The sequence below is a fragment of the Lissotriton vulgaris genome, chromosome 3_1 (assembly GCF_964263255.1).
Source record: "Lissotriton vulgaris chromosome 3_1, aLisVul1.2, whole genome shotgun sequence".
In the NCBI taxonomy this organism is placed as follows: Eukaryota; Metazoa; Chordata; class Amphibia; order Caudata; family Salamandridae; genus Lissotriton; species Lissotriton vulgaris.
Genome location: NC_141689.1, coordinates 494,877,601 through 494,905,270, shown reverse-complemented (window position 1 = coordinate 494,905,270; position 27,670 = coordinate 494,877,601). Strand labels below are relative to the sequence as shown.

At 49.7% G+C, this 27,670-nt stretch overlaps 1 protein-coding gene across 2 annotated transcripts in view; it reads left to right on the top strand.

The window, feature by feature from the left end:
* Window positions 1–27,670, top strand: part of JMY (junction mediating and regulatory protein, p53 cofactor) — a 483,755-nt gene that overhangs the window by 296,990 nt on the left and 159,095 nt on the right. For both annotated transcript variants that reach the window (XM_086960737.1, XM_086960738.1), the window contains exon 8: window positions 12,140–12,235. In XM_086960737.1, the coding sequence (XP_086816863.1) occupies window positions 12,140–12,235 (96 nt within the window). The remainder of the gene's footprint in view (window positions 1–12,139; window positions 12,236–27,670) is intronic.

Below are 27,670 nucleotides of genomic sequence, written 5' to 3'. Positions count from 1 at the left end.
ATGGACATGTCCTTTGATGGCCGTCCCCTCTTTGGCGACAAGGCGGATAGTGCGCTGGAGCGTTTCAAGGACTCCAGGGCTACGGCCAAGTTCTTGGGCCTAGGCCAACGCCAGCAAACTTCCGCTTTTCGTTCCTTTCGTGGCCAAGGAAGGGGCACCCCCACACATCCAGCCAGCCACAGACCGCAGACCCAGGCTCAACGTGGTCGCGGATTTGGTTACCGCCGTGGTGGTACTGGGGGACACCGGCAGGGTCAGTCCACACCCGCCCCTGCAGCATCGGCCTCCAAGTCTTTCTAGTCCGGCATTTCATGCCCATTCGTCGCCAGTGGGGGGGCAAGGTCCACCATCACCTCCCCCACTGGCATACAATCACGTCGGACAGGTGGGTGCTGCAAATCGTCCGAAGGGGCTACTCCCTCCCTTTCGAAGCGACCCCTCCAGCCATGCCACTGCATGTCGGGGGATCACTTGCAACTTCTGCAGGAGGAAGTTACGGCCCTCTTGGCCAAGGGGGCCATCGAGCGCGTTCCTGGGCCAGAAGTAGGACGTGGTTACTATTCCCACTACTTTCTGGTACCCAAGAAGGGCAAAGGAGGCCTACGCCCTATCTTGGACCTACGGAGCGTCAACAGCTTTCTCCGGAAGGGGAAGTTCAAAATGCTGACTTTGGCTCAGTTCCTAGCTGCCCTGGACCCAGAAGATTGGATGGTAGCGTTGGACTTGCAGGACACGTATTTCCACATCCCCGTCCTGCCGGCCCACCGGCGTTACCTGCGGTTCACGGTAGGCCACGAGCACTTTCAGTTTACCGTACTCCCCTTATGCCTTACCAGCGCCCCATGGGTGTTCACGAAAGTGATGTGGTGGTCGCAGCTCATCTGCGCAGATTAGGGGTTTAGCCTTCCCCTATCTCGCCGATTGGTTGTTGAAGGCAGGCTCGCCCGATACAGTTGTCTCCTACCTTCAGACTACGGCCGACCTCCTGCACTCGCTGGGGTTCTCCATCAACGTGCCAAAGTAACACCTGTGCCCGTCTTAGAAGCTCCTTTTCACCGGAGCGGTTCTAGTCTCAGCGCAGGTTCGGGTTTATCCACCCGAACAGCGGGTTCGGGATATTCAGGCTCTGATTCCGATCTTTCAGCCATTATCCCGAGTCTCGGTCAGGTTGACGCTGCGGCTCCTGGGGCTGATGGCCTCCTGCATCCTTCTGGTGCATCACGCCAGGTGGCGGATGCGGGCTCTGCAGTGGGACCTGAAGTTTCAGTGGACACAGCATCAGGGCAGGCTGTCTGACCACGTCCTGATCTCGGAGGGCACTGCGAGCCAGTTGCTGTGGTGGCTCTCGAACCGCGATTGGGTCAGCGGCAAATCTCTCTCCCTTTCGCAACCGGAGCACGTAGTGGTGACAGATGCGTCCCTCCTGGGATGGGGGGGCCACATGGGAGAGAGGGAGATCAGTGGCCTCTGGTCTCCGGCGGAGTCCCGGCTCCATATCAACCTTCTGGAGCTGCGGGCGATCCGTCTTGCAAGGAAGGCATTTCTTCCCTCTGTCCGGGGAAGTGTAGTGTAGGTGTTCACGGACAACACCACCGCCATGTGGTACTGCAATAAACAGGGCGGGGTGGGGTCGTGGACCCTCTGTCAGGAGGCTCTGCGCCTCTGGACCTGGCTGGAACACCAGGGCGTCACCCTGGTGGTTAAACACCTGGCAGGTTCCCTGAACACCAGGGCTGACTAACTCAGCCGCAGGTGCATGATGGATCATGAATGGCGTCTGAACTCTGATGTGGCGCAAGGTCTCTTTCAGCAGTGGGGAGAGCCTTGGTTAGATCTATTCGCCACTGAACAGAACGCGCAATGTCATCAATTCTGCGCGTTGGAATTTCCAAGGCGGCACTCGCTCGGAGATGCTTTTCGTCACGAGTGGAGCTGCAGTCTGTAGTACGCCTTTCCGCCTATACCACTTCTGCCCAGAGTGCTGAAGAAGATCAAGCGAGACAGGGCCCAAGTCATCTTTGTGGCTCCAGACTGGGCACAAATATACTGGTATCCCGAGCTACTCAGCATGTCAGTCGATCCCCCGATTCATCTGCCTCTTCAGGAGGACCTTATGTTGCAGCAGCAGGGGACGGTCCTCCACCCAAACCTGTCCAGTCTCCACCTCCATGCATGGAGACTGGACAGATTTGAGCGGCAACAGTTGAGGCCATTTGATTTGCCTCCTGAAGTCTGTGATGTGATTCTGGCAGCCAGGCGTCCCTCCACAAAAACGGTATACGCCTGCAGGTGGAACAAATTTGTGGCATGGTGCACAGCAAAGGCTGTGGATCCACTCTCTGGCCCCCTTTCAGAGGTCCTCCTCTTCCTTATGTCTCTTGCCCAGCAGGGCCCTGCTCTGGGCACTCTCAAGGGCTACCTCTCGGCCATTTCACCCTTCTTAAGGCTTCCTGATCAGCCTTCTCTTTTCAAGTCCCCTGTTGTAAATAGATTCTTGGAAGGCATCACACACATGTTTCCTCCTGTTCCCTTTGTGATGCCTCAGTGGGACTTGAATCCTGTTCTGACTTATCTGATGTGCGCTCCCTTTGAGCCACTTTATAACTGTCCTCTTCGTCTTCTGACTCTTAAAACTGCATTCCTGGTTGCCATCACCTCTGCCAGGAGAGTGAGTGAGCTCCAGGCTCTATCTTCAAAACCTCCTTTCCTCTCTGTCCATCCGGACAAAGTTGTTCGGAGGACTCGTCCTTCTTTCCTGCCCAAGGTAGTCACAGCCTTTCACATCGGGCAGTCCATCACCTTGCCCACCTTTTTTCCGCATCCTTCGAAGGAGGAAGAGAGGCTCCACCGTCTACACCCAAAACGTGCGCTCTCCTTCTATCTAGATCGCACACGCCAGTTTCGGGTGGACAACCAGGTCTTTGTTGGTTATATGGGCGCTAAGAAGGGACAAGCGGACCATCTCTTGGTGGGTCGTCTTGTGCATCAAGGTTTGCCACTCCTTGGCGATAAAGGAGCCTCATGTTGGGCTGCGTGCCCATTCCACTTGGGCCACGGCGACTACTATTGCCCTGGGTCGGGGAGTCCCCTTGCAGGACATCTGTCAGGCAGCTACGTGGGCCTCGCTGCACACGTTTGCTAGGCACTACTGTCGGGACAGCCAAGTCCGAAGAGATGGCTTTTTCTGGCCGTTCTGTTCTCCAGGACTTTCTGGTGTGATCTTAGTTCGCAGACCCACCACCGGGGTTGGTATTATTGGGGTATCTATTCTAAGGTAAGGAATCTAACACTAACGTGTTTCTTTCAGATGCACAAGTTACTTACCTTCGGTAACGATATATCTGTAAGAAACATTAGTTAGTGTTAAATTCCTTACTGCCCCACCCATCCTCCCCGTTCTGGGAACCGATATCTAGGGTTAAGGACATCCCTTTCAGGGCCCTAGTTTCATGGCACGTGTCTGTTTCTATCATGGCCCTGCGTTACTGGCGTGGAAAGCCATGTACAGAACTGACGTCAGCGCGCGAGGGCGGCGTCTAAGTACTCCGATGATGTCATCCCGGCGATCACGACGCCGACGACAGACGCGGAGCCGCAGACGACGCCTAGCGACGCGCAGGGGTACTGCTGACGAAAACTTTCCGGATCCAGTCTGATGCCTGGGGATATTCTAAGGTAAGGAATCTAACTAATGTTTCTTACAGATATATCGTTACCGAAGGTAAGTAACTTGTGCGTCTTTTCTATAAAAATATCATTATTGCACTTTTCTTCTAAAGTTCTGAGTGGTGCTACATAGTCCTCTACGGTTTCTCATTGCATCTCCACTCTTTCAAAACATTTATGCCTCTCTAAAACTACGTTCTTCTTTGGATGGTATCTTTGTTTCACATTGTTAAAACATTAGCACACTCTCATCCCTTGATGTAAGTAAATGTTTGAGAACATTACAGCACTTTGGTCCTAGGCAGTGCTTAATCAACGAGGACTTCCTTTTTGTGGCAGAAAGGTTCAGTCTACATCATCAAGGCTAGTATCAAAACTCTCCTTCAACTGAAGGTACTGAAGTGGAGTAGGTCCAGGAACTGAAAAAACTGCACTGATGGGCTCATTCCCTCCGTTGTTCCTTTAGTTGTTGCCCCTCAGTTGGATAGGTTCAAAACACCCTTTCTTTTTATGTGACGCTATATCCTTAGATAGCAAGCATCTTTATTGTTCCTTACCTGTTTATTTATAAAAACATTTTCTGCATTCAGCAGGTGCATGGCAGAGTTTTCTAAGCAGATCAGAGCATAGGTCATTCTTGTACTGTAGCAATGCATACGTAAGAGGTAAGACGTTCACGGTTGCCATGGTGGTGCTGCTGAAACTTCAGAGGAACAAAAGTGAATTATAGTGCATTAGCAGTGCCAATACCATAGCTGATGACCTTTGATCTGTAGACCCATCATGATGGAACATTAGTCTTAACAACAGCGTGTCGTCTTGGACAACATACAGCCGTCGATAGCCATGCATTCCATGTTGACTGCAGATCTCTGAATTCCAAATCGTGTAAGGCTGTCCGATTTGGAGTTATGATATCTCCTCTCCCCATGCAATGACAGTTGCAGAGCACCTGCCTGCTCTGTGTATTAGTATTGTTTAAGATGCTAGTGCCAGGAGATGGCGCATAAAGGCTGATGCAAGGTAGCTCGAAGATGGTTTTTAAAAGATGTGGCTCTGCCAGGGAGCAACTCCAGTGACAAGAGGTCAGTGTTGTTGATGAGGGGAAGAATTTGTTTGGGGGTGGGGGGGCAAAATTAGAGGAGCAGTACATTTGCCAAATGCATCAACTGCCAACCCTTGGAACATTTCGCATCCAAAAGCCCAGACCATTTTGCATGCCTAATTGGAATTACATGCATCATCAGTGGCATTGAAGGAAATAAAACCCAACCATGCTAAAGCGTTTGGACTCTAGCTCAAAATCTAAAGCCTCAGAACCGAAACACTTTCACTGAGGCATACAGGGGAAAAATCAGAGTCTAGAACGCATACAGCTGCGCGTTCTCCAAAGGATGTACAACCAGTATTTGAGAAATAGCAACAGCAACTGGACAATAAACATTAGTAATTTATCCTGACACTGGGAGAATACTTATTAGACCCCCTCAAGAATATTTCATTTCTACAAAGAAAAGGAAACAGGAGGATAAAGCCACCAGTCCACTTAGGATTACTCATCCTCCAATACCACATACACATTACCTCTACATTCTCCAGAATATAGGCATTCAGAGGGGTCAATACATTTGTTTACAGGGGATGGAGGGGATGATCAACAAACCTCCACAAGATGATTGGGGCACATTTGATACAGACCCTCCTGATGTCACAGATCCAGAGCTTTATCCCTCCAAACCCTCCCCACCAGCAGATACCACCACATATTATGAACTTTCATAAGGTACCTTTACACACTGAGGAAATAGAAGATGACTTTCTATTTGAAACTCTTTGCTCCACACGAAAGTCAACTCAGTATGTACCAATGTTGAAAGGAATGCTTAGACATACTACTGACATTTTTAAAGAACCTCTAAGAATTATTACTCCAAGAGGGGCAAAAATATAAACCTTCCCCCTCAGACCCTACTTACAGTAGGACTCACCATACACCGGATTCTTTAGTAGTTGCGACTGCACGCAAAAGAGTAAAAACTCACGCAACTGGTGATGCTCCACCACCAGATAAAGAGACTAAACATAGATGCAGCAGGAAAAGGGTGGCAGCACAATCCTCTAATCACTGGAGAATTGCTAACTCTATAGGTCTGTTATCAGGATATGACAGAGCACACTGGGGCGAAATGGAAGACATTTGACAACATCTGACAAAAGTACAAAAAAAGATCATACCAAATTACCTCCGAGGGCAAACTTATATCCAACACAAACATAAGATGTGTCCTTGTTGCTGCAGATACAGCGGCTAGGGGAATAAATACCAGCCTCCTGTTAAGACATACATGACTAAAACCAGAAGTGCAACAAAATATAATAGGTCTCCCTTTCGATTGAGAACATCTTTTTGGACCTCAAGTGGACACTTTACTAGAAACAAATCAAGAAAGGCAATGAGACTGCGAAATCAATGGAAGCACTCCAGTAGCAATCTCAAAAGAGGTACATTTTGTCACTCCAAATATTGCGGAGAATTAAAAACAACCATCACTGACTTATCCGCCTCATTACAAAACACAGACTCAAACAGGTTCCCCTAGGGGATAGCATAGAGGGTCCTACAGGGAAAATGACAGGTGTTAAGGCAGAGGAGGTTTTAGCAAAACCACTTCCTTCCCTACAACTAAACAGTGACTCAGCTATCATTCCCCCCAATCACAAAACAAATGTGAGACCTATTTCATTTCAACTGACCTCCATTGTCCCAGGCTGCTTGGAAAGTTAAAGCGCGCATATCGTGCTAAATGTTGTGGGAAAGCTTGTCGTGCCTGCAGTAGGAGAAACTCATGAAACAAAAAATAGTGCTTACTGACTAAATAAGACACACCGTGCAACAGAAGTAAAAGGGCCAGTCATCATGGGAGGTTACGAATGAAGACAAGGTGGTACTAAGGAGGGACTAACAAGCCGATTAACGCATCAGAAGCCAACATTTAAGAAAGACAATGATACAAGCCAATTAAAAATATGGGCAGGGAGTGGGCGGAGCTGTAAGTCCATACTCTAATACAGCAGGCCTCGCAGAGCAGCACATGCGCTGCCCAGGCTCAACTTAAAAAGTGACATTTGTGACAGATGAAAAGTCAGTTGTGCACATGATTCACAAGCTGGTGACAAAGAATAGGTATGTGTCGTGTCTGCTGAGAGAGATAATGTTGATGTGCTTGAAGGGTAATGTTGTGTACAGAGCAATACATATACCAGAGCTGGACAACGGTGTGTGAGACTCCTATCTGATTTGCTTTGTGCAACGTTATATGGTTTATTCCCCAAAGGGGATAATACGGGAAAACGGCTTGTGAGAGTAATAGCAGCTATTGGAAAATCCATGCAGAATCAATGTGTAAATGTAAATGTGTGTATACTTGTAAAGCGCACTGCCGCCCCATCTCTGGGCATCCTGGCGCTGTATACCGCTGTGGAACCCTTCCTGGCTTTCCCTGTAAGTTGCCCCCTCCTGGGCACCCCCAAGGTGAAGCCAGGCATCCCAGCGCTGTTGGGGCCGTTGTGGAGATTAAGCAAGCTATTGCCCAGAGTTGCAGAGTGGGACCAATGATTAGAGTAGGCACGAGGCGAGAATTATCGAGTCCGCGGACATTGAGCCCAAGACCCTGCCGCGTCGGGAATTGAACCCTGGTCCTGGGCCTGACCTCTGCTTCAGGGTCTGCCGCTTCTAACCATTGAGCCACACTTCTCCATAGAGATGTACTGACAGAGAAATGGAAAAGGTTTCTGAAGAGTATGAGGGACAGAGAGAACACCACAAGGGAGGGTTTTTTCTGCTGGTGGAGTGACGGCCCGAAGATTGAAGAAATGGCTAAGTGATGGAAGAAAGGACAGAAGACGTACAGGAAGACAGAGCTAGAAATGAGAACCAAGAGGTATGCCTTGTCCATGGGAGGGCAGTTGAGAAAATCAAGTTTTAGAGCAGAGAATAGAAGTGAGAGCACCCCAAAAAGCTAGATCTTAGCATTCGGTTAAATTTAGTTCTTGATGAAAATAAAAGGAGGTTGGGAGATGTGGTGGTGGGAAATATTTAAAGGTGAGGGCAAGGGCTAAAAGTATTTGTTAGAGTGTTGTTTGGGGCATACCAGTATAAGCAGCTCAGCTGAATTGAATAAAGCAGAGGTGTTATGCCAGCTTCCTCCCAACACAATTGGCCTTTTGCACATTCATGAGTGGTGTGGTGTAATTGATTCCCCTCCCAAGGCCAAGGCAATGTGGCAGCCGAGAGGCCACCGTATATATCATCAGTGTTGTCGGTAAATCAGGCATTTTGTCATTGGCACCGAAGGCCCACCTCTCATCCTGGAATAAAGGAGGGGTGATTTTGGAGCAAGCTGGACTTGGGTGGGGGATTGCAGACGGAGTAAGGGGTCAAAGAATGGAGAAAAGGATTAGTAAAAGAAAGCCCTATGAGAAGAGAGAGGTAGAATGGAGAACCAAGAGGTAGGCCTAGTCCATGGACGGACAAGCTAGACAATTAAGTTTTGCAGCAATGTTCAGAAGTAACCTATGATATATACTGTTTCACCTACCCTCAACACTGCCTTAGGCTTTCAGGTTTATATACAAAATACATCATGGTGCAACATAAAAACTAGACTTGATCTGTAACAGGAAGAGAGTTCTTAAAAGAGGCGAGGGGAGGGGGCCTTGGCCATACAGGGGCCACGCAGAGAAGCAGGAATGAGTCCATTCCTCGCAATATGCAGTGTGCTATGAATACAATCAGAAGGGGTTAATCTAATCCTTTGTGAAGCAGTGAGTCAGAGAACAAGACAAAAACAAACCTGTGATCTGGAACTTGGTGAGCACCCACTCAGGGCGGATTAATGAGCAGTACAAGGCTGTGCCCTCTGAGTCAGGGAAATTGCCCCACTGGCGCATGACCTTGAAATGAGGGAACGCAAACTTCGACTTATCCACAATCATAAAGACCTGATGGGAGCCAGGCGGGCGATAATGGGGTGAGGAAGGGGGAGATGGCGAGGAAATGAAAAGGGAGACATTAGGAGGGTGTCAAATGTCCGGACTATAAATGCGCTCCACAAAATATATTTCGTTTAAAGCTCTGCAAATCACACTGTGAGTAATAGCAGCACCTAGGGGATATTTGCGATGGCGTTTGGCATTCTAGTCAGGTTGGGTAGGGCGCGTGCCTGTATGTTCGAGGCATGTGGGCTGCTGAATTCATATCTGTGCATAAATCGCCGCCTAGTGTTGGGTCCGGATGATCGCACATTGTTGTCCTGGAAGAGTCTTCGAAGTATCACAAGATAGGAGGCTCCTCCCCTGGACTACAGTGTGAATGGGCATCGACTCCATCCTCGGATTGTTTTTTTCCGCCATTGGGTTCGGATGTATATTGGTTCACTCTAGTCGGAATCGATATAAACTTTCTTAAGGCAAAAAGGCCTTTAGTTTTCTCGTCGGTATAGTCTTGCGTTCGGTGCCTGATTCTTCCAGCTCGGTTCCGAGCCGGATTCCAGAGTTCTCTTCCAGGGGATTCTCATCAATAGTCATAAGCATTAGAATATTCCCGCCCATGCGCGGGACCCCGGAAACACTATATTATATGTGCCCCACATATAAATACACATATATATATAAATAATATATATATAAAAACAAGCAATAGCAGCCAAATCACATTAGAGCTGAAATATGCTGTGAAGAATTTCCACCATACATGTATATAATAAGCATTAGAAACATGAGAAACAACACCAAAGATTGTTTAGAAATTGTTTTAATGCTCAGAAAGCAGTAGAAATTCTCATAACTCACTGGAAGCATAAGAAGCTCCCAGGCTGCATTGCAAACACACAGTCTAAAAAGACTGAAAAGCTAACCTGTAGCTGAATAGCAAAAAACTGACACTGTGCCTTTAAGGCACTCATGACCCCCTGTATCCCATCATGCCCCAGGGGTGACAGTTAGGTCAGTTGTTCTTTCCGGCTCCTTCAGTGAAGGACCCTGGTTACACAGCTCCACTATTTTTCTGGTTTTTGACAGAAAAATACTTCTTTTTTGTCAACTTTTGCTCTTACTTCGACGTCTTACATCTAGTCAAGTAAGATACTGCTTTTTTTCAGCAGTTTGGTGAGCATTTTCCTCTGAGAATGCCTTCACTCTTTGATAAATGCCCTTCTTGTGGCAACAAGAAGGCAAAATCAGACGGCCACGACGTCTGTATCCTTTGCCTGCCTGAGGATCATGATCCAGGCACCTGTCCACATTGTGAGAACCTGTCAGGAAGAACTCTCAAGGACAGGGAAAGAATTCGAATTTATGGCCTGGCTCACAAAGCTTCAAGAGGGAGATCTCCAGTGAAGAAGGGCTCCAAGAAGACTCATACATCTTCAAGAAAGAAGTCTTCATACCCTTCAACTTCAGCGTCGAGCTCAGCGCTGAGAAAAGATCCACAGGTGGAGTTTTCCTCTTCGAAACTACCGTCGACGGCGGGCTCGCCGTCGAGAAGAAGACCAGGTACGTCGACGACGTCGAAAGAACCAGCTCCGTCGTCGAAATCCCCTCCGCCGTCGTCAACCGGGCGACGATCGGCGTCGAGGAAGGCTACTCCGCCGCCGTCAACCGGGCGACGGTCGGCGTCGAGATCCATTACCCTTCCGCCGTCGTCAACCAGGCGACGACCGGCGTTGAGGGAGGTCACTTCGCCGTCGTCAACCAGGCGACGACCGGCGTTGAGAAGTGTGACCCCCTCCGCCGTCGTCCAAGAAGCGGCGATCGGCGTCGAGGACCAAGACCCCTCCGCTGTCGACAGTAGCTCGTCGATCGGGGTCGAGGACGCAGTCTCCGTCGGTGCAGCATCAGCGCTCGGCGTCGAGGGTGCCCAATACCCCTCCGCCGTCGTCGCACAGGCATTCGACGTCGAGGCAGCGATCTCCGTCGACGGCCGGCCACCGCCGTTCGACGTTGAGGCAGAAAGCTCCATCGACGACAGGACGAGGTCATTCGACGTCGAGAGAAAAGCTTCCGTCGCCGACAGGACATCGTCGATCGACGTCGAGGCAGAGGTCTCCGTCGGCGGCCGGACACCGCCGTTCGACGTCGAAGCAGAGGGCTCCGTCGACGGCTTCTCATCACCGCTCGACGTCGAGAGACTACAGAACCTCTCATGGACATTCGGGTCGAGATTGTTTGATCCTCCGACTCCCCAAAGGCGTTCGACGGCGAGAAAAGAACGCTCGACGTCGAGACACTCGTATACGATCATGGTGACAGAATCTGCTTCTCACCATTTATCTTATCGGTCCTCTGGCTCCTCAACTGAGCATTCAAGGTCCAGAAGCCCTATACACAGAACTCCTGAGCGTCGTCCAGATCCTTCGACAGGGCGCATCAGACTGTCACCTTGATGGTACAGATCCTTGGACCATTGGCGAGATGCTGGGCCTACCAAGCGTATGCAGGAATATGCCAGCCCAGACCACAGGTCTCCTCTCCAAGACCTGGTGGAGGAGATGGACAAGCGTAGCCCTCCCAGGCGCACATCCCCTGTGACACTACCCACCAAAGCGCCAAGAAGATCCCGTTCTCCTACAAGGGAACCTAGAATGGAAGGGCGGAAAAGGTCTCGATCTCCTCGGGGCAGGTCTCCCGTGAGATCGCCAGCCAGATCTCCCAGGACATCCTGATCTCCTAGAAAGGAACATCGGACAAGAGATCGGATCAGTTATTACACCATTCTTAAAATATTTTGGCATAGTTCCGTTGATCTCATCATAACATACGTATTTTGTAAGGATATATGCTGTGTGCTCTTTAAGTACTAAGGACAGGGTTATAGCTAGAATTAATAATGCTAGGTAGATAGAAGGGCTATAGATGTTCTAATTAAAAGAACATGTTTAAGACTATGATTGATGGAAATATTTTGATGTACCTCCTTAGGCCTGGCTTTGATTTGGGTTGTAAATTTAAATGCCTGATTCCGGAAAGAAGTGCAGAATCCTGTGAAGAATCAACTGGTTAAATGTCCTCCGCCATAGAGGTGGTACAATGACATGCTTACAAATACTGCAACCCCAGAAATGAATGAAATGTACAATTCTACATCAGGTTCTTAACAATATTGAAAGCCTTCATTTTCCAGCATTTTCAGTAATTCCAGCCCCAGTATTTTTGAGGTCAGGTGATTGTTATAGTGACAGTTTTCAAATAGTTTCACCGAAAGGATATTTACAGTAACAAGTAATTCATTTGTTTTAGCACTTATACTTTTCTTCCACATGACCTTATAATTATGGCATTGCATATTTAATTAAAAGAAACATGTGAGAGAACAATATTTGTGCCTATAGGCTGTTCATTTTTATTAATGTGAAATTGTTGCTATTTTGGTTAGTATACAAATTTTGATGGTCTAATTGTTATATGGTTCTGTTAGAAACGAGATCAGTTGCAAGATGATGAAGAAAAGAAAACCACCTTGTTCAGTCAAGAAAGACAGAAAACATTGGACCGGCTTCGAATGTTTAAGCAGGTATTGTAGTGACGCCACCATTTTCTGCATTAAATGTCTTGTTTCGTCATTACTCAGTTTATCGATTTGGTTAGATAATCATGCTACACTCTGCCATTTTGAGTCGTTCACTAACTGCTTGTAAGTAACACCTAACCAGCAATCTCACTTGCTGGATCTATTATGACTTGAAGCTACTATGATAATTTTATCTCCTTAAAATCAAGCATCGTATCTGCATTCCAGCTGCTAAACCTGTCTAGACCATTGTTTCCTCTAGTGTGCTCTTGTTGTCTGTGTTTTGTTTGCGTTCCAAACTAAGGGTAATGTCCTCCAGTCCTTAATCTCTAAAAGAGAAAGTTCATTTAAAACCTGTGGCATTTTTTCTGTGGCTGTACAAGTCACTATTTCACTTTTCTCTTATATGGATTCATAACTTTTTTTAATCATAGTTGTAAAGATTCAATGGCACAATATTGCACAGTTTTTCTAGCCTTATCTTGGAATGTTAGGAAGACAAGAGGCTCCTTATTGTAAGTCTTATTGTTAGAGTATTGGAGCTTCCATACCTGAGTCGTTGAGACGGGAGTCTCCGGTACATAAAAAAGCAATGCTTAGCAGTATAGCAAACTGAAAGAGGCCTAGGCCCATTTCCTTTTTGCAACCCATAACACTCGTTATGTAAAAAGGACCAAACCTTTCTCTGAACCAATCAGAGCTCCTCACCCTCTAGAACCCTCCTGAGAGAACCTTTTGCTCCTCAGATTTTCTACTGCACGTTGTGCTAGGGAGTCTCCTTTGAGCTCTGTTCAAACTCTTCAATTCTACTCACTTTGACTGGGATTTGAGGTCTTTTTTTTCCAGATTTATTTATTTGAAGTTCTTTATTCTTCTACCATGGCTGACAAGGAGAAAAAAGGATTATTTAGAGCTTGTGCCACCTGGTCTAAAAAAAGACTATATAAGATGACCCTCATAAAGACTGCATATACTGCCTCTATCCAGACCATCAGGCGAAGGATTGTAAGGTATGTCGTACTTTCTCAAAAAAACCTTAAGGGATCATGACGGTAGACTACTACTTTGGCTTCAGAAGGTTAAGACCAGGAAGGAGATCCCCTCTTTCGAGGCTCTAAGGGTAGGGGACTATCCTCTTACAGAGGTGGATATCAGCAAGGAAGATATTCCTCTTACTCCACCTTATCTCAGCCCTACCGTCAGCAGTATACACAGCGACAATCAGGGGGTTGTACAAAATCGACTCTGAGAGGCAAAGGAGGACATCAGGGGAAAGACAACACCCGACGACAATGACAACCTTCGAGTTCCGGCTACACTGACTTTACTGAGATCGCATGTTCTCCTGGGTGGAAAGATTGCTCATTATTTTCAAAATTGGCAAGAAATAACTACGGACCAATGGGTCCTCAACATAATTCAATTCGGCCACACTCTTGAATTTCTACAGACGCCTTCTTGTACACCACCGGTGCATCAGAAAGTCAATCATTTGCATTAAATCTGGAAGGAGATTCGGAGAATGCTCCGCAAGGGAGCAATAGAACCGGTGCCAAACTCCCAATAAGGAAAGGGGTTTTACTCCCGATTTTTTTCTAGTGAAGAAGAACATCCTCCAATGGCGTCCTATTCAGATCCCTAAACACCTATCTCAAAAAGCAGTCTTTCAGGGTGGCTTCTCTTCAGGACATCCTTCTACTATTGAACCCAGGAGATCATATGACCACTTTAGATCTACAGGATGCGTACTTTCACGTCCCCATCCATCTTTCACACAGGCAGTACCTTCGGTTCGTGGTAGCCGGAGAACATTACCAATTCATGGTACTGCCATTCGGCCTGAAGTCAGCGCCAAGAGTGTTCACAAAATGCCTGGGTCCAGTGGCGGCTGTTTTAAGGAAACAAAAACATAAAATATTTCCTTACCTGGACGACTGGTTAGTCAAGGCACCATCAGAAACACTAGCCCTGGCGTCAACAAAGGCTAGATTTGTTTGCCAAAATAGGTTTGACTCTACACGAGGAAAAATCATCCCTTCGACCAACAAAACAGATCACTTTTTTGATACGGAGAGGAACAAGGCGTTTCCCTCCAAAGAAAGACAGCTGAAGATCGTGTCTCTCTTCCAAGACTTTATAAAAAGAAAGTGTCTTTCAATATGCAGGTACAAGTCATTACTGGGAATAATGTCATCTTGCATTCCCCTCGTGCCTCACTGCAGGTTAAGAATGCGCCCGTTGCAAGGACAGCTCGATCTACAATGGCGTCAAGCGGAGGGATCCTTCGAAGACGTTGTCCAAGTAACACCAGTCATGGTTCAAGCAGCGACATGGTGGACACAAGAACAAAATGTCTCAAGGTCTTTCATTTCTTACAATACCAGCTCCATTGGTAGTGACTACAGATGCTTCCCTAGAAGGATGGGGAGAGCATTTCTTCAAGACCTTCAAGTCAGCAGTCGTTGGAAGTTGCACAAGCAGCAATTACACATAAACTTGCTGGAGCTCAGGGCAATGCGCTTCGCATTACAGGCTTTCCTGCCAAGGATAAGGGATTCGTCGGTATTGATAAGAACGGACAACACAACTGCGATGCACTACTTAAACAAACAAGGAGGAAGAAGATCTCGCCCCCTTTCTCAAGAAGCCTAGAGAATATGGGAATGGGCGCTACAGCAGTGGATATCCTTGACAGCAGAACATCTCCCAGAAGATCAAACCATCAAGGCGGACACTCTCAGCAGGCTCAAGTCCTCCTGCCGCGAGTGGGAGCTGGATAAGGGGATCCTAAACAAGATTTTTCGAAGATGGGGAAAACCAACAGTAGGCCTCTTCGCCACAAGGGAGAACAAGAAATGCCGGTTCTTCGCAAGCTGGCTTCCCTAGAGGGGATCTTGGGGGAATGCGTTTTCGATGGCATGGGCCGGCTTATTTGCCTACGTTTTTCCTCCAATTCCTCTCCTGCCGCGAGTGCTTGTAAAGATCAAGAAAGAACCGTGCAGGCTGATCCTGATAGCCCCATGGTGGCCCAGACCACACTGGTTCACAGAACTGCTGCTGCTGTCGGAGGCCCGTCCAGTTCGTCTCCAACCAATTCCATCTCTTCTGACAATGTCCCAGTGACAAGTGCTCCATGCGGACCCGAGATACTTGCGCTTAGTGGCCTTTCTCCTGAGCACTGTGAATTTCAGCATCTATATATCTCAGAAGAGTGTAAAAACATCCTGTCAAAAGCTAGAGCGGATAGTACCAACAAAACCTACAGGATGAAGTGGAAAAGGTTTTGTCTCTGGTGTCAGAGAAGTAAAATTCAGCCTCTAACTGCAGCACCTCATGAAATTATCACATACATCTTACTTTTAGCCAAATCGGGATTGGCGCACGCTTCTATAAAGGTGCATTTAGCCGCTATATCCCGCTTCAGAAGGTCTGCCTCGGGCCCATCCTCATGGTCGACGAGGATCATCAAACAATTTATCATGGAAGGTGGCGCTACTCATCGCTCTAACGTCAGCAAGACGAGTTGGAGAACTACAGGCTCTCACAATTCAAGCCCCTTTTTTGCAATTCAAAGAAGACAGGATGATTCTTAGGACTAACCCAAAATGTATTCCTAAAGTTCCAACTGACTTTTATTTAAATGAACCATTAGTCTTAAAACGCTTCTTTCCTCAACCAGTAACAGCGTGGAAAAGAGTTTTACATTCGCTGGATCTACAGCGATATCTCAAGTCTATTTACAAGAGGCTAAAAGCTTTCGCAAGTCTTCACAGCTTTTCGTCGCTTTCAGCGCACCCAGAAAAGGTTTCCCTTTATCAAAACGTGGGATTGCTGGGTGGATTTCCAGTGCAATTGTTTACTGTCACCAAGCTGCTGGAAAACCTCTGGATGCACGAGTTCGTGCTCATTCAACAAGAGCAGTGTCCACATCCACTGCATTATTTGCAGGAGTGCCGATCCAGGACATCTGCAGGGCAGCAACCTGGACATATACGCACACCTTCACTAGGCACTACTGCTTAAAAGCGGCTGCAGAGACAGATGTGGCAGTGGGAGAAGCGGTGCTGAGAAATATCATCCAATAACGGTGAGCCCTCTTTACATCCCTCCTTCCTTTTTCTTGATTTCAAAGGCACATTTTTATTATTCACAGTGTATAATGTTATTCATACTGTCCTACATGATGATGGAATACAGAGAAAAAAAATTCTTTATTATATTACTGCTTGCTATTCTGATTCAGTCATGTGAATCTATTAAAGCTCCAATACTGGAGTAAAACAACAAGTCACTTACCTATAACTGTAGTTCCCCAGTATTGGAAGCTTTCATAGATTCACAGGCAACCCACCCTTCTCCCCTGAGAGGCTCACCTTGGATTCAGCACGGAAAGGGATTTATACACAAGTGCGTGAAAATATGAGGAGCAAAAGGTTCTCTCAGGAGGGTTCTAGAGGGTGAGGAGCTCTGATTGGTTCAGAGAAAAGTTTGGTCCTTTTTACATAATGAGTGTTATGGGTTGCAAAAGGGAAATGGGCCTAGGGCTCTTTCAGTTTGCTATACTGCTGAGCATTGCTTTTTTATGTACCGGAGACTCCTGTCTCGACAATGGGGAATGATTCAGGCATGTGAATATATGAAAGCTTCCAATACTGGAGAACTACAGTTACAGGTAAATAACTTGTTTTCTTCTTGGGGATCAACTGTCCTTCCCTTGGGTTTTTTGTTTTCACGCAGGTGTACCACTCCGGGTTAGTGAAGGGGTTTAGAGGTGTTGCTATTCTCCTTTCACCACAGCATAACAATCTAATTCAGATGCACTTGGCTTGATAACCTTTGCCACTATGTGGTGGTGGCTGGGCTACTATATGGCCTACTGATTTCTTTGATCAGTGGATACACACCCCATCTTTTGTAGAAACTATTAGCCTTTTAGTGGGCTTTTAGAATGATTATTTGTGTAGGCCACTGTGTGTTTGGAGGGGATTGGAATTGGGTGGCAGACAATAAATATAATCAGCGGCAATACTAGCAAATTTCTTGAGAGCTTTGGTTCTGACGCTGTGTGGTATCCTTCCATTGGCAAGAACAGCGATTCAGATTCACCTTTTATTCTGGTGCTCGTTGCCCTTTTTTTGTCTTGATTATGTTTTTAATCCCTAATTCTGATCTACCTATAGTAGTGGGAACCCAAATGCTGCTCTGTGGTTTGTCCGATCACACCCATATTTGAGTCCACTTCATGGGGTCCGAAATGGACCGTTCCCACGTTACGCTTGAGAGCGTAGTGGCTACAAGATGCACACTGTAAAGATTACATTGTAGATGCTATTGCGTCATATGACCCAATAAACCAAGGGATGGAGACTTGTTCCTGGTGTGTTCTGAGAAGCATTTATACTAGCCACCCTTAAGGGGGATATCATCCGCTTTCTGGGAAGAAGCTTCAGCGACAAAAGAAGGTGTTAGAATTGGAAGTACGTATCCTCCTATTAAAACAGGCAGCATACAGTTTCTCCAAGATCCTCCACACTTGGGGATCTTTTGCACACTAAAACATTTCTGCAACACATTTTACTGGATGATTGAAGAAATATTGCTAGAAAAGCAGAGTCGCTTTTACAACTGGGGTGATAAGAATAGTAAAACCACACATCCCCTCTGTCTTACTATAGCTAGCCATGACTCCATTACATGCATAACCATGGATAATGGAGAGTTGGGTACTGTAGAGAAAAATATTGTACATAGCTTTGCAATGTACTACACAGATTTATTCTTGTGGACGGATATTCTAGAATCTGACGCTTTAGATAGGTGTAAGGCAGATCTTGTCACGCAATAGAAATAGATTTGGCCACTCTAGAGGGGAAACATATTAAAGAGGAACTAGCAGAGGTTGTAGGCCAATTACAAGTGGGGAAAGCTCTGGGACCCAATGTATGCTCAGCTGAATTTTTCAAATCCATTGTGGCCAAGCTCATAAATCCATCATTGACTGTGTTGGTGCAGTCTGTGGCATCCGACAGACTTCTGCCAGACTTGCGCAGGATTAACATGTTTATTCATAAACCAGCTGGAGATCCCCAACCAATGTGCATAATATTGACTGATCTCCTTATTGAATGTTGATGTCAAGATTCTACTGAAAGCCCTGGCGAATCCTTTTGAAAAATATATATAATTAGGGGGGGCATGGCTAGCAGCCGTTCATGGCGGCAGCTTAACAGCAAGGCTCCAGGAGTGAGGCGGCATCCACCGGCAATCCTGCATGTATATCCGATAAAATAATTACTCAGAAGGGGAGAACCGGGTCGAGGACCGAGTGGTGCCCAGCAGGGAAAGTCTAAACGCCGTATGACACCGGAAAATGCTGTAGTGAAACCCTACACGGCGAGGCCTGGAAGCGGCTGCAAGCAGCGGACTGTCCCACTGTAACTGGCCGGGTGGAAGTAGAGGTGCAGCGGGACCCCGGCGCCGGAAGCCAGCGCAGGAAGCGAAACCACGAGTGAGACTGGCGACGGAGGGGAACAAGCACCATCTGCCCCCGACCGGAAGACCAGCAGAGGAAGCAGACATCAACGGGGACCTGTCGGGCAGCAAAGAAGCGGTGACACGGCTCGGAGGCTCCGGGAACGGAGTGGGAGTGCTGCGCGACCCACACCGGCATCAGGAAAAGACCCAGCGGGAGGTCGGTAATCGACAGGGGGGAGCGGCAACGCTGTTACTCCCCCCACATCCCCCCCACCCCCCCCCCCAACGGCAACTCGGAAAAGGCAGCGGGGAGGGGGTGCACGGCGCGACCTGTGGCGCCTTAGCAGTGGAGGAAGGTGGGGGACTGCTGCATTAATAGGCCCGGCAGACTCTGAGCGGGACGCCTGACTACTGGTTCGCCAGCACTGGGGGCCCAATCTCCCATCCGACACCAGGTGGAACGGCATTGGGCAGAAACGTGCCGATAGCGGGACAGTGGGGGCGCGCGGTCACACCTGGACAGCAGCCTGAAGAGTGGGAAGGAAACAGCGAGGGCCTGCAGTGAGGAGTAAAGGGGCCTGGGAATCTCAGCCGTGTGCTCCGCCTGAAGGGCGGTGAATAACCAACTGGGGCTGCACCACGTCGCGGTGGGGTCTGGAAAGGAGGCACGGGCAGAGGCGGCCATTGTGGACGGCGATCTGGTCAGTTGAGAGCACTATAGCGCGAGGGCGTTACCGGTGGCCCCACATTACAAGGACGCAGCAATACTGGAGCCTTGCCCTCCCCACCCCCCCACACACGAGACCGTGGGGGAGACATTGGTGAGAGCGATACCACCGCATCAACGCAGCACGCTAGGAGGCGCGCTCCCTGTGAACCCTGCCCATGTCCCATAGTGCCTGTTCGCCTCACATCTAGCACTGGCAAGCAAGGGACTTCGAACGATCCGGAGGCTGCGGTCGAAGAAGAGGGTAGGTGGACCGCAGGAGGATCCTCAGGACACGGCGAACGCACAGCAAGGGGGCGAGGCGGACTCAGAAAAGAACATGACGGGCAGGGGCTCTAAACACAACTCAACACAGTCCAAACTCGACAAGTTCGCCTATGATAGAAACAACCCTCGCCAAGAGGAACCCCGCAACTCCACGGGGAAGACACCAGAAGGAGAAGGGGCGAAAATAGCAACGCTAGAAGATGTGATGCGTGCCCTGGCACAGGTACAAGCCACAGTGGGAACCACGGCCACAGAGGTCACCCTGATCAGAGCAGACTTCCAAAAAATTCATCAGAGAGTGAAACAAGTGGAGGTGGTGACGAAATCCTTGGTGGAGGACGTGTCGGAACTGCAAGTGGCAATGGAGAAGATGGTGGCTGAAAATAAATCCCTCAGGGACAAGATGGACGATCAGGAAGGGCGCTCGAGGAGGAACAACGTCCGAATACTGGGGGTTCCGGAATCAGAAGGTAAAGGCGCAATGGACCTCTATGTGGAGGAACTGATTAAGACGCACTTAAACCCCAAGGGACTCTCACACTGTTTCTCGGTGGAGAGGGCCCACAGAGTACCCGGTGGAAAACCGAAACCGGGGGCCCCCACCCCGAGACCGATCCTGGCGAGACTCTTTAATTTTTGCGACCGTGACGCAATTCTACAGACAGCGAGGGTGTCTCCAGCCATCCAAATCCAAAATTCCACGGTTGCCTTCTTCCCGGACTATACTGCTGAAGTGGCGCGCCGAAGGAGAACTTTCCTGGATGTCAAGAGGGCGTTGCGGGCGAAAGAACTGTCTTACTCCATGCTATTCCCGGCACGGCTTAGAGTGGTAGCGGAGGATAAAGTCTGGTTCTTTGATACGCCGGAGGCGGCTCAGGACTGGTTGGAGGGCTGGAGGACCGCAGGGCAACCCCACCGCTCACACAAGAATACCCGAAACCACTGAGAGAACAGCCAAGCGGGTTCGTAGTTGTCAGGCAGAGGTGGTGTATCCAGGTCACCTACGCATGAATCCCTGGGAGCGGAGGGGGGGGTGTAGAATCCTGAACTCCCGGTGTTAGTTGCAGTGCTGTCCGTTGAAGAACTCTACCGAAAGGGCGCACTTGGACACTGGCCTGGGGAGCTCGGAGGTGGGCAGGGTTGCCGCCTGATCCGGAGGACACTCCACCCCAGCGCGCAAGTAATCTGTTAAAGGGATGGGTTAAGCACTCTGCTATGTTGGGGAGGCGGGCGGTTGAAAGCCTGTTAGGCAGGGAGGGGGGAGGCGGGGGGGTTTGTTTAGAAGTTTGACATTCCACAAGTAAGGTCGAATATCGCAACTACAAACATGTACTGTTTAGGACATGCAAACGGCGGGTGCACCCCAGAAGTAAGACTCGGTTTCCACTACCTTAGGCATAGGACCGTCCATGCACGACTCCCAAATACATACAACTGAGGAGGGGTTATTGAGATCACGGGTAGTGCCTCTCCGACTCATGTCATGGAATGTAAGAGGGTTGGGAGATAAGATAAAAGAGAGTTGGTGATAAACGCGGTGAAGAGGCAGGGACCGGCTTTGGTGCTTCTCCAGGAAACACACCTCACCGGGGGGGGCAACCAAGGCTCTCGATAGAAAGGGATACAGAATGGCAGTACATTTGGAGTTTACTACGGGTTCAAGGGGCACGGGAATATTAGTTAAGAAATTGGCACAGTTATCACATTAAGCACTATGGTAGACACACAGGGATGCTTTGCAGCGCTCCAGGGGCAGTGGGAGGGGAGGCTCCTGAACGTGGTGTCGGTATACATCCCCCCAGCACTACACTCGGTCACGCTACCAGCGCTGGGTGATTTTCTACTAGACCTACCCGAAGGGGACATAATACTCAAAGGGGACTTCAATGCCACGGTGGATGCCCTGGTAGATAGGTTCCCGGTGGTACCTCAGACTGGTGGTCCTTCCCGATTTCAGAGATTCTTGACTGCAATGGGCCTAGTTGACGTATGGCGCCACACACACCCTTCCGCGAGGCAGTACACGTACCACTCTACAGTCCATAATAGGCTGTCACGGATCGACTATTTCTTAGCGCTGGGCGGTGGGTTGCAACACGTAGATACTATTGACATACACCCTAGGGGGATATCAGATCACTCCCCGGTCACACTCATAATGTCCACGCAGGAGAAATCACGTAGAAGAATTTACCCAATACACGCCTCATACCTCAAGGTTCCCAAGGTGCGGAAGGCACTTAAAGTGACGACATTGCATTACTTTGCTGAGAATACTGAGTCAGTACAGTCCTCCGCTATCCTGTGGGAGGCGTACAAGACGGTACTAAGGGGACAAGCTATAACGTCCATAGCGGGCCATAAAAGAGAGCGACCGCGTGAATTGTCCGAGCTGGAGCTGGCCCTGCATGACGCAACCGTGGCACATGAGGCGAGCCCTACGCCTGATACGTCCCATGCCATGCTCCTAAGGCAACAGCAATATAGGGAGCACTTGAAGCAGCAGTCAGTGACTCAGATAGTAGAGACGGCCCATAGAATCTACGCCATAGGAGATAAGGCAGGGAAAATGTTGGCCTGGCTAGACAAGAAAGTAGGTAGTGCCAGGCGTATACAGCGGATTTATGACAGGCAGGGGACAAGCCCCGAAGAGATAGTGGAGACCCTTGCTGATTATTTTGATGAAGTGTGCACTCCGGCCAATGAAGTGTCAGCAGAGATGTCCCGTGCAGCGCTAGGTCACATCCCCACTCCGACACTGATGCCGGAAGCAGTCGCGGAACTAGAGGCAGACATCACAGAGGAGGAAATACAAAGGGCTATTCATGCAGTAAAGACGGGTAAGGCATCAGGACCGAATGGTATCCCGATAGAGTGGTATCAGGCCGCGTCGGAGGGACTCAGTGGGCCCTTGTTGGCTATGTACGCGGACAGTCTGGAGAGGGCCGAACTTCCGTTAGATCAACGGACGGCGACCATCGTTGCGATCCCCAAGCCCGGAAAGCCGCCGGAAGAGTGCACATCGTATCGCCCTATCTCCCTTCTCAACGCGTGGTTAAAATCTTGGCTAAGCTCCTTGCCACCCGACTGATAGCGCACCTCCCACAACTCATACACCCCGACCATTCAGGATTAATGCCACCCAGGAACACCGCCCTCAACCTACACAGGGTGCACGGTGTGCTGGCCAGAGCGGCCTCATTATCGGAGCAGGCGGTTATAATGGTGCTTGGCGCAAAGATGGCATTCGACATGTTGGAGTGGCAATATCTATTCGAGGTCCTGGTGCACATGGGATTTGGCCCTAAATTCGTTGCTTAGGTCCGGCTACTATACACTAAACCTGTAGCACAGGTGGTGGCGAACGGCCATATTTCTCGAACATTCCTGCTAGAGCGAGGGACCCGTCAAGGCTGTCCCCTGTCGCCGCTGCTTTTTGCGATCGCACTGGAACCATTAGCGACTCTGATACGTTCTACCCCATTACTGAAGGGGATCACCTGGACAGAGGGGTGGGAAGACTGCCTATCTCTGTATGCGGATGATATGCTGGTGTACCTGGCGGAGCCGGAGCGGAGTATACCGGCGCTGATGGCGCTGTGCGACGAACAGGGGAGAGTATTGGGATACACTCTGAACTGGGCAAAGTCGGAGATATATGTCCTACAAGGCCCGGCCCCTGCACTACGCGATGATTGCCTCCTGAAAATGGCAGGGTCCTCCTTTCGATACCTGGGTGTCCATGTCACTAAAGACCCAACTGAGTTCTTTCAGAAGAACCTAACACCGCCGTTGGAACGACTGAAACAAGACGTTAAATTCTGGGCAGCGCTGCCGCTGACATTGTTAGGCAGAGCGGCGCTTTACAAGATGTCACTGCCCCGGTTTTTGTATATCCTAGAAAATACGCCATATCCGGTGGCACCGGGGTACTTCAGGCGGGTGTCTGCGTTGATGGCCCGTCTCATGTGGAACAATCGCCCGGCACGCATAGCTCAGGCAAAATTGCACAGGGGGGTGGTATGATGGAGGGATTGCGTTGCCGAACCTGCAACTGTACTACTGGGCCGCCCAACTGAAGCCCATTAACCAGTGGCTGCATACACCTCAGGAGGACCCGGCATACAAGGCAGATAGGGTGCAATTGGGTACCAACAGCATACTGGCGCCTCTTTATGACCGGTGAAGAGTGCGCACACTCACTGGACCCACGAAGCTTACCGCATCACTGTGGCATACGGCACAGGCAAAACTGGGGTGGAAGGGGAGACTCACAAAACTCACCCCAATGTGGGACACGCGGGCCCTGGGTAATCTGAGACGCAGTAAGGGATTCACACTTTGGTATAACATTGGTCTATCCACAGTGGGAGATCTGTGGGAAAAGGCACGGTAATCCCCTTAGACCAGCTGCGGCAGCGGTATGAGCTGAGGCCCACGGAATCGTTTCGATACGTACAGGTGCGGCACGCTCTGCTAACAGCCAGCCCACGTGACACAGAGGTCCCAGAGGCATCTCCCCTTGAAGATCGTCTACTCACAGACTACATGCAGGAGCGGGCAACGTCACTCACCTATCGTAAATTGAATAATAACCTAGCGGATCCGACTGTAAAACTGAGAGCCAAATGGGTGGAGGACATAGGGGAAATGGACGAGTCCGGATGCTTTGCAGCGCTCCAGGGGCAGTGGGAGGGGAGGCTGATGAACGTGGTGTCGGTATACATCCCCCCAGCACTACACTCGGTCACGCTACCAGCGCTGGGTGATTTTCTACTAGACCTACCCGAAGGGGACATAATACTCGGAGGGGACTTCAATGCCACGGTGGATACCCTGGTAGATAGGTTCCCGGCGGTACCTCAGACTGGTGGCCCTTCCCGATTTCAGAGATTCTTGACTGCAATGGGCCTAGTTGACGTATGGCGCCACACACACACCCTTCCGCGAGGCAGTAAATGTACCACTCTACAGTCCATAATAGGCTGTCACGGATCGACTATTTCTTAGCGCTGGGCGGTGGGTTGCAACACGTAGATACTATTGACATACACCCTAGGGGGATATCAGATCACTCCCCGGTCACACTCATAATGTCCACGCAGGAGAAATCACGTAGAAGAATTTACCCAATACACGCCTCATACCTCAAGGTCCCCAAGGTGCGGAAGGCACTTAAAGTGACGACATTGCATTACTTTGCTGAGAATACTGAGTCAGTACAGTCCTCCGCTATCCTGTGGGAGGCGTACAAGGCGGTACTAAGGGGACAAGCTATAACGTCCATAGCGGGCCATAAAAGAGAGCGACAGCGTGAATTGTCCGAGCTGGAGCTGGCCCTGCATGACGCAACCGTGGCACATGAGGCGAGCCCTACGCCTGATACGTCCCATGCCATGCTCCTAAGGCAACAGCAATATAGGGAGCACTTGAAGCAGCAGTCAGTGACTCAGATAGTAGAGACGACCCATAGAATCTACGCCATAGGAGATAAGGCAGGGAAAATGTTGGCCTGGCTAGACAAGAAAGTAGGTAGTGCCAGGCGTATACAGCGGATTTATGACAGGCAGGGGACAAGCCCCAAAGAGATAGTGGAGACCCTTGCTGATTATTTTGATGAAGTGTGCACTCCGGCCAATGAAGTGTCAGCAGAGATGTCCCGTGCAGCGCTAGGTCACATCCCCACTCCGACACTGATGCCGGAAGCAGTCGCGGAACTAGAGGCAGACATCACAGAGGAGGAAATACAAAGGGCTATTCATGCAGTAAAGACGGGTAAGGCATCAGGACCGAATGGTATCCCGATAGAGTGGTATCAGGCCGCGTCGGAGGGACTCAGTGGGCCCTTGTTGGCTATGTACGCGGACAGTCTGGAGAGGGCCGAACTTCCGTTAGATCAACGGGCGGCGACCATCGTTGCGATCCCCTAGCCTGGAAAGCCGCCGGAAGAGTGCACATCGTATCGCCCTATCTCCCTTCTCAACGCGTGGTTAAAATCTTGGCTAAGCTCCTTGCCACCCGACTGATAGCGCACCTCCCACAACTCATACACCCCGACCAGTCAGGATTAATGCCACACAGGAACACCGCCCTCAACCTACGCAGGGTGCACGGTGTGCTGGCCAGAGCGGCCTCATTATCGGAGCAGGCGGTTATAATGGTGCTTGACGCAAAGATGGCATTCGACATGATGGAGTGGCAATATCTATTCGAGGTCCTGGTGCACATGGGATTTGGCCCTAAATTCGTTGCTTGGGTCCGGCTACTATACACTAAACCTGTAGCACAGGTGGTGGCGAACGGCCATATTTCTCGAACATTCCTGCTAGAGCGAGGGACCCGTCAAGGCTGTCCCCTGTCGCCGCTGCTTTTTGCTATCGCACTGGAACCATTAGCGACTCTGATACGTTCTACCCCATTACTGAAGGGGATCACCTGGACAGAGGGGTGGGAAGACTGCCTATCTCTGTATGCGGATGATATGCTGGTGTACCTGACGGTGCCGGAGCGCAGTATACCGGCGCTGATGGCGCTGTGCGACGAACAGGGGAGAGTATCGGGATACACTCTGAACTGGGCAAAGTCGGAGATATATGTCCTACAAGGCCCGGCCCCCGCACTACGCGATGATTGCCTCCTGAAAATGGCAGGGTCCTTCTTTCGATACCTGGGTGTCCATGTCACTAAAGACCCAACTGAGTTCTTTCAGAAGAACCTAACACCGCCGTTGGAACGACTGAAACAAGACGTTAAATTCTGGGCAGCGCTGCCGCTGACATTGTTAGGCAGAGCGGCGCTTTACAAGATGTCACTGCCCCGGTTTTTGTATATCCTGAAAATACGCCATATCCGGTGGCACCGGGGTACTTCAGGCGGGTGTCTGCGTTGATGGCCGGTCTCATGTGGAACAATCGCCCGGCACGCATAGCTCAGGCATAATTGCACAGGGGGTGGTATGATGGAGGGATTGCGTTGCCGAACCTGCAACTGTACTACTGGGCCGCCCAACTGAAGCCCATTAACCAGTGGCTGCATACACCTCAGGAGGACCCGGCATACAAGGCAGATAGGGTGCAATTGGGTACCAACAGCATACTGGCGCCTCTTTATGACCGGTGAAGAGTGCGCACACTCGCTGGACCCACGAAGCTTACCGCATCACTGTGGCATACGGCACAGGCAAAACTGGGGTCGAAGGGGAGACTCACAAAACTCACCCCAATGTGGGACACGCGGGCCCTGGGTAATCTGAGACGCAGTAAGGGATTCACACTTTGGTATAACATTGGTCTATCCACAGGGGGAGATCTGTGGGAAAAAGGCACCGTAATCCCCTTTGACCAGCTGCGACAGCGGTATGAGCTGAGGCCCACGGAATCGTTTCGATACTTACAGGTGCGGCACGCTCTGCTAACAGCCAGCCCACGTGACACAGAGGTCCCAGAGGCATCTCCCCTTGAAGATCGTCTACTCACAGACTACATGCAGGAGCGGGCAACGTCACTCACCTATCGTAAATTGAATAATAACCTAGCGGATCCGACGGTAAAACTGAGAGCCAAATGGGTGGAGGACATAGGGGAAATGGACGAGTCTGAGTGGAACGAAGCGCTGGTGTCACCTAAGGAGGTGGGCATATCGGCAAAATTTCGGCTTGTGCACCTTAAAATTTTACACAGGGTGTACTACACGAGGAGGATGCTACACACAATACAGAGGGCACAACATCCATATTGTCTTCGCGGCTGTGGAGAGGAATGAACACTGTTTCACACTATCTGGGAATGCCCTCGCATTCCGGAGTTCTGGATACAAACAATGCGTACTATATCACAAAAATTGGGGGTATCCTTGGTCCCTGAACCACAGAAATGCTTGTTAACACCTTCAGCGCTGATGACAAAACCAGCTCGTCATGGGCGTTACCTGCGCTACGTGCATGACGAGCTGGCTTTGTCACGTAACGCGCG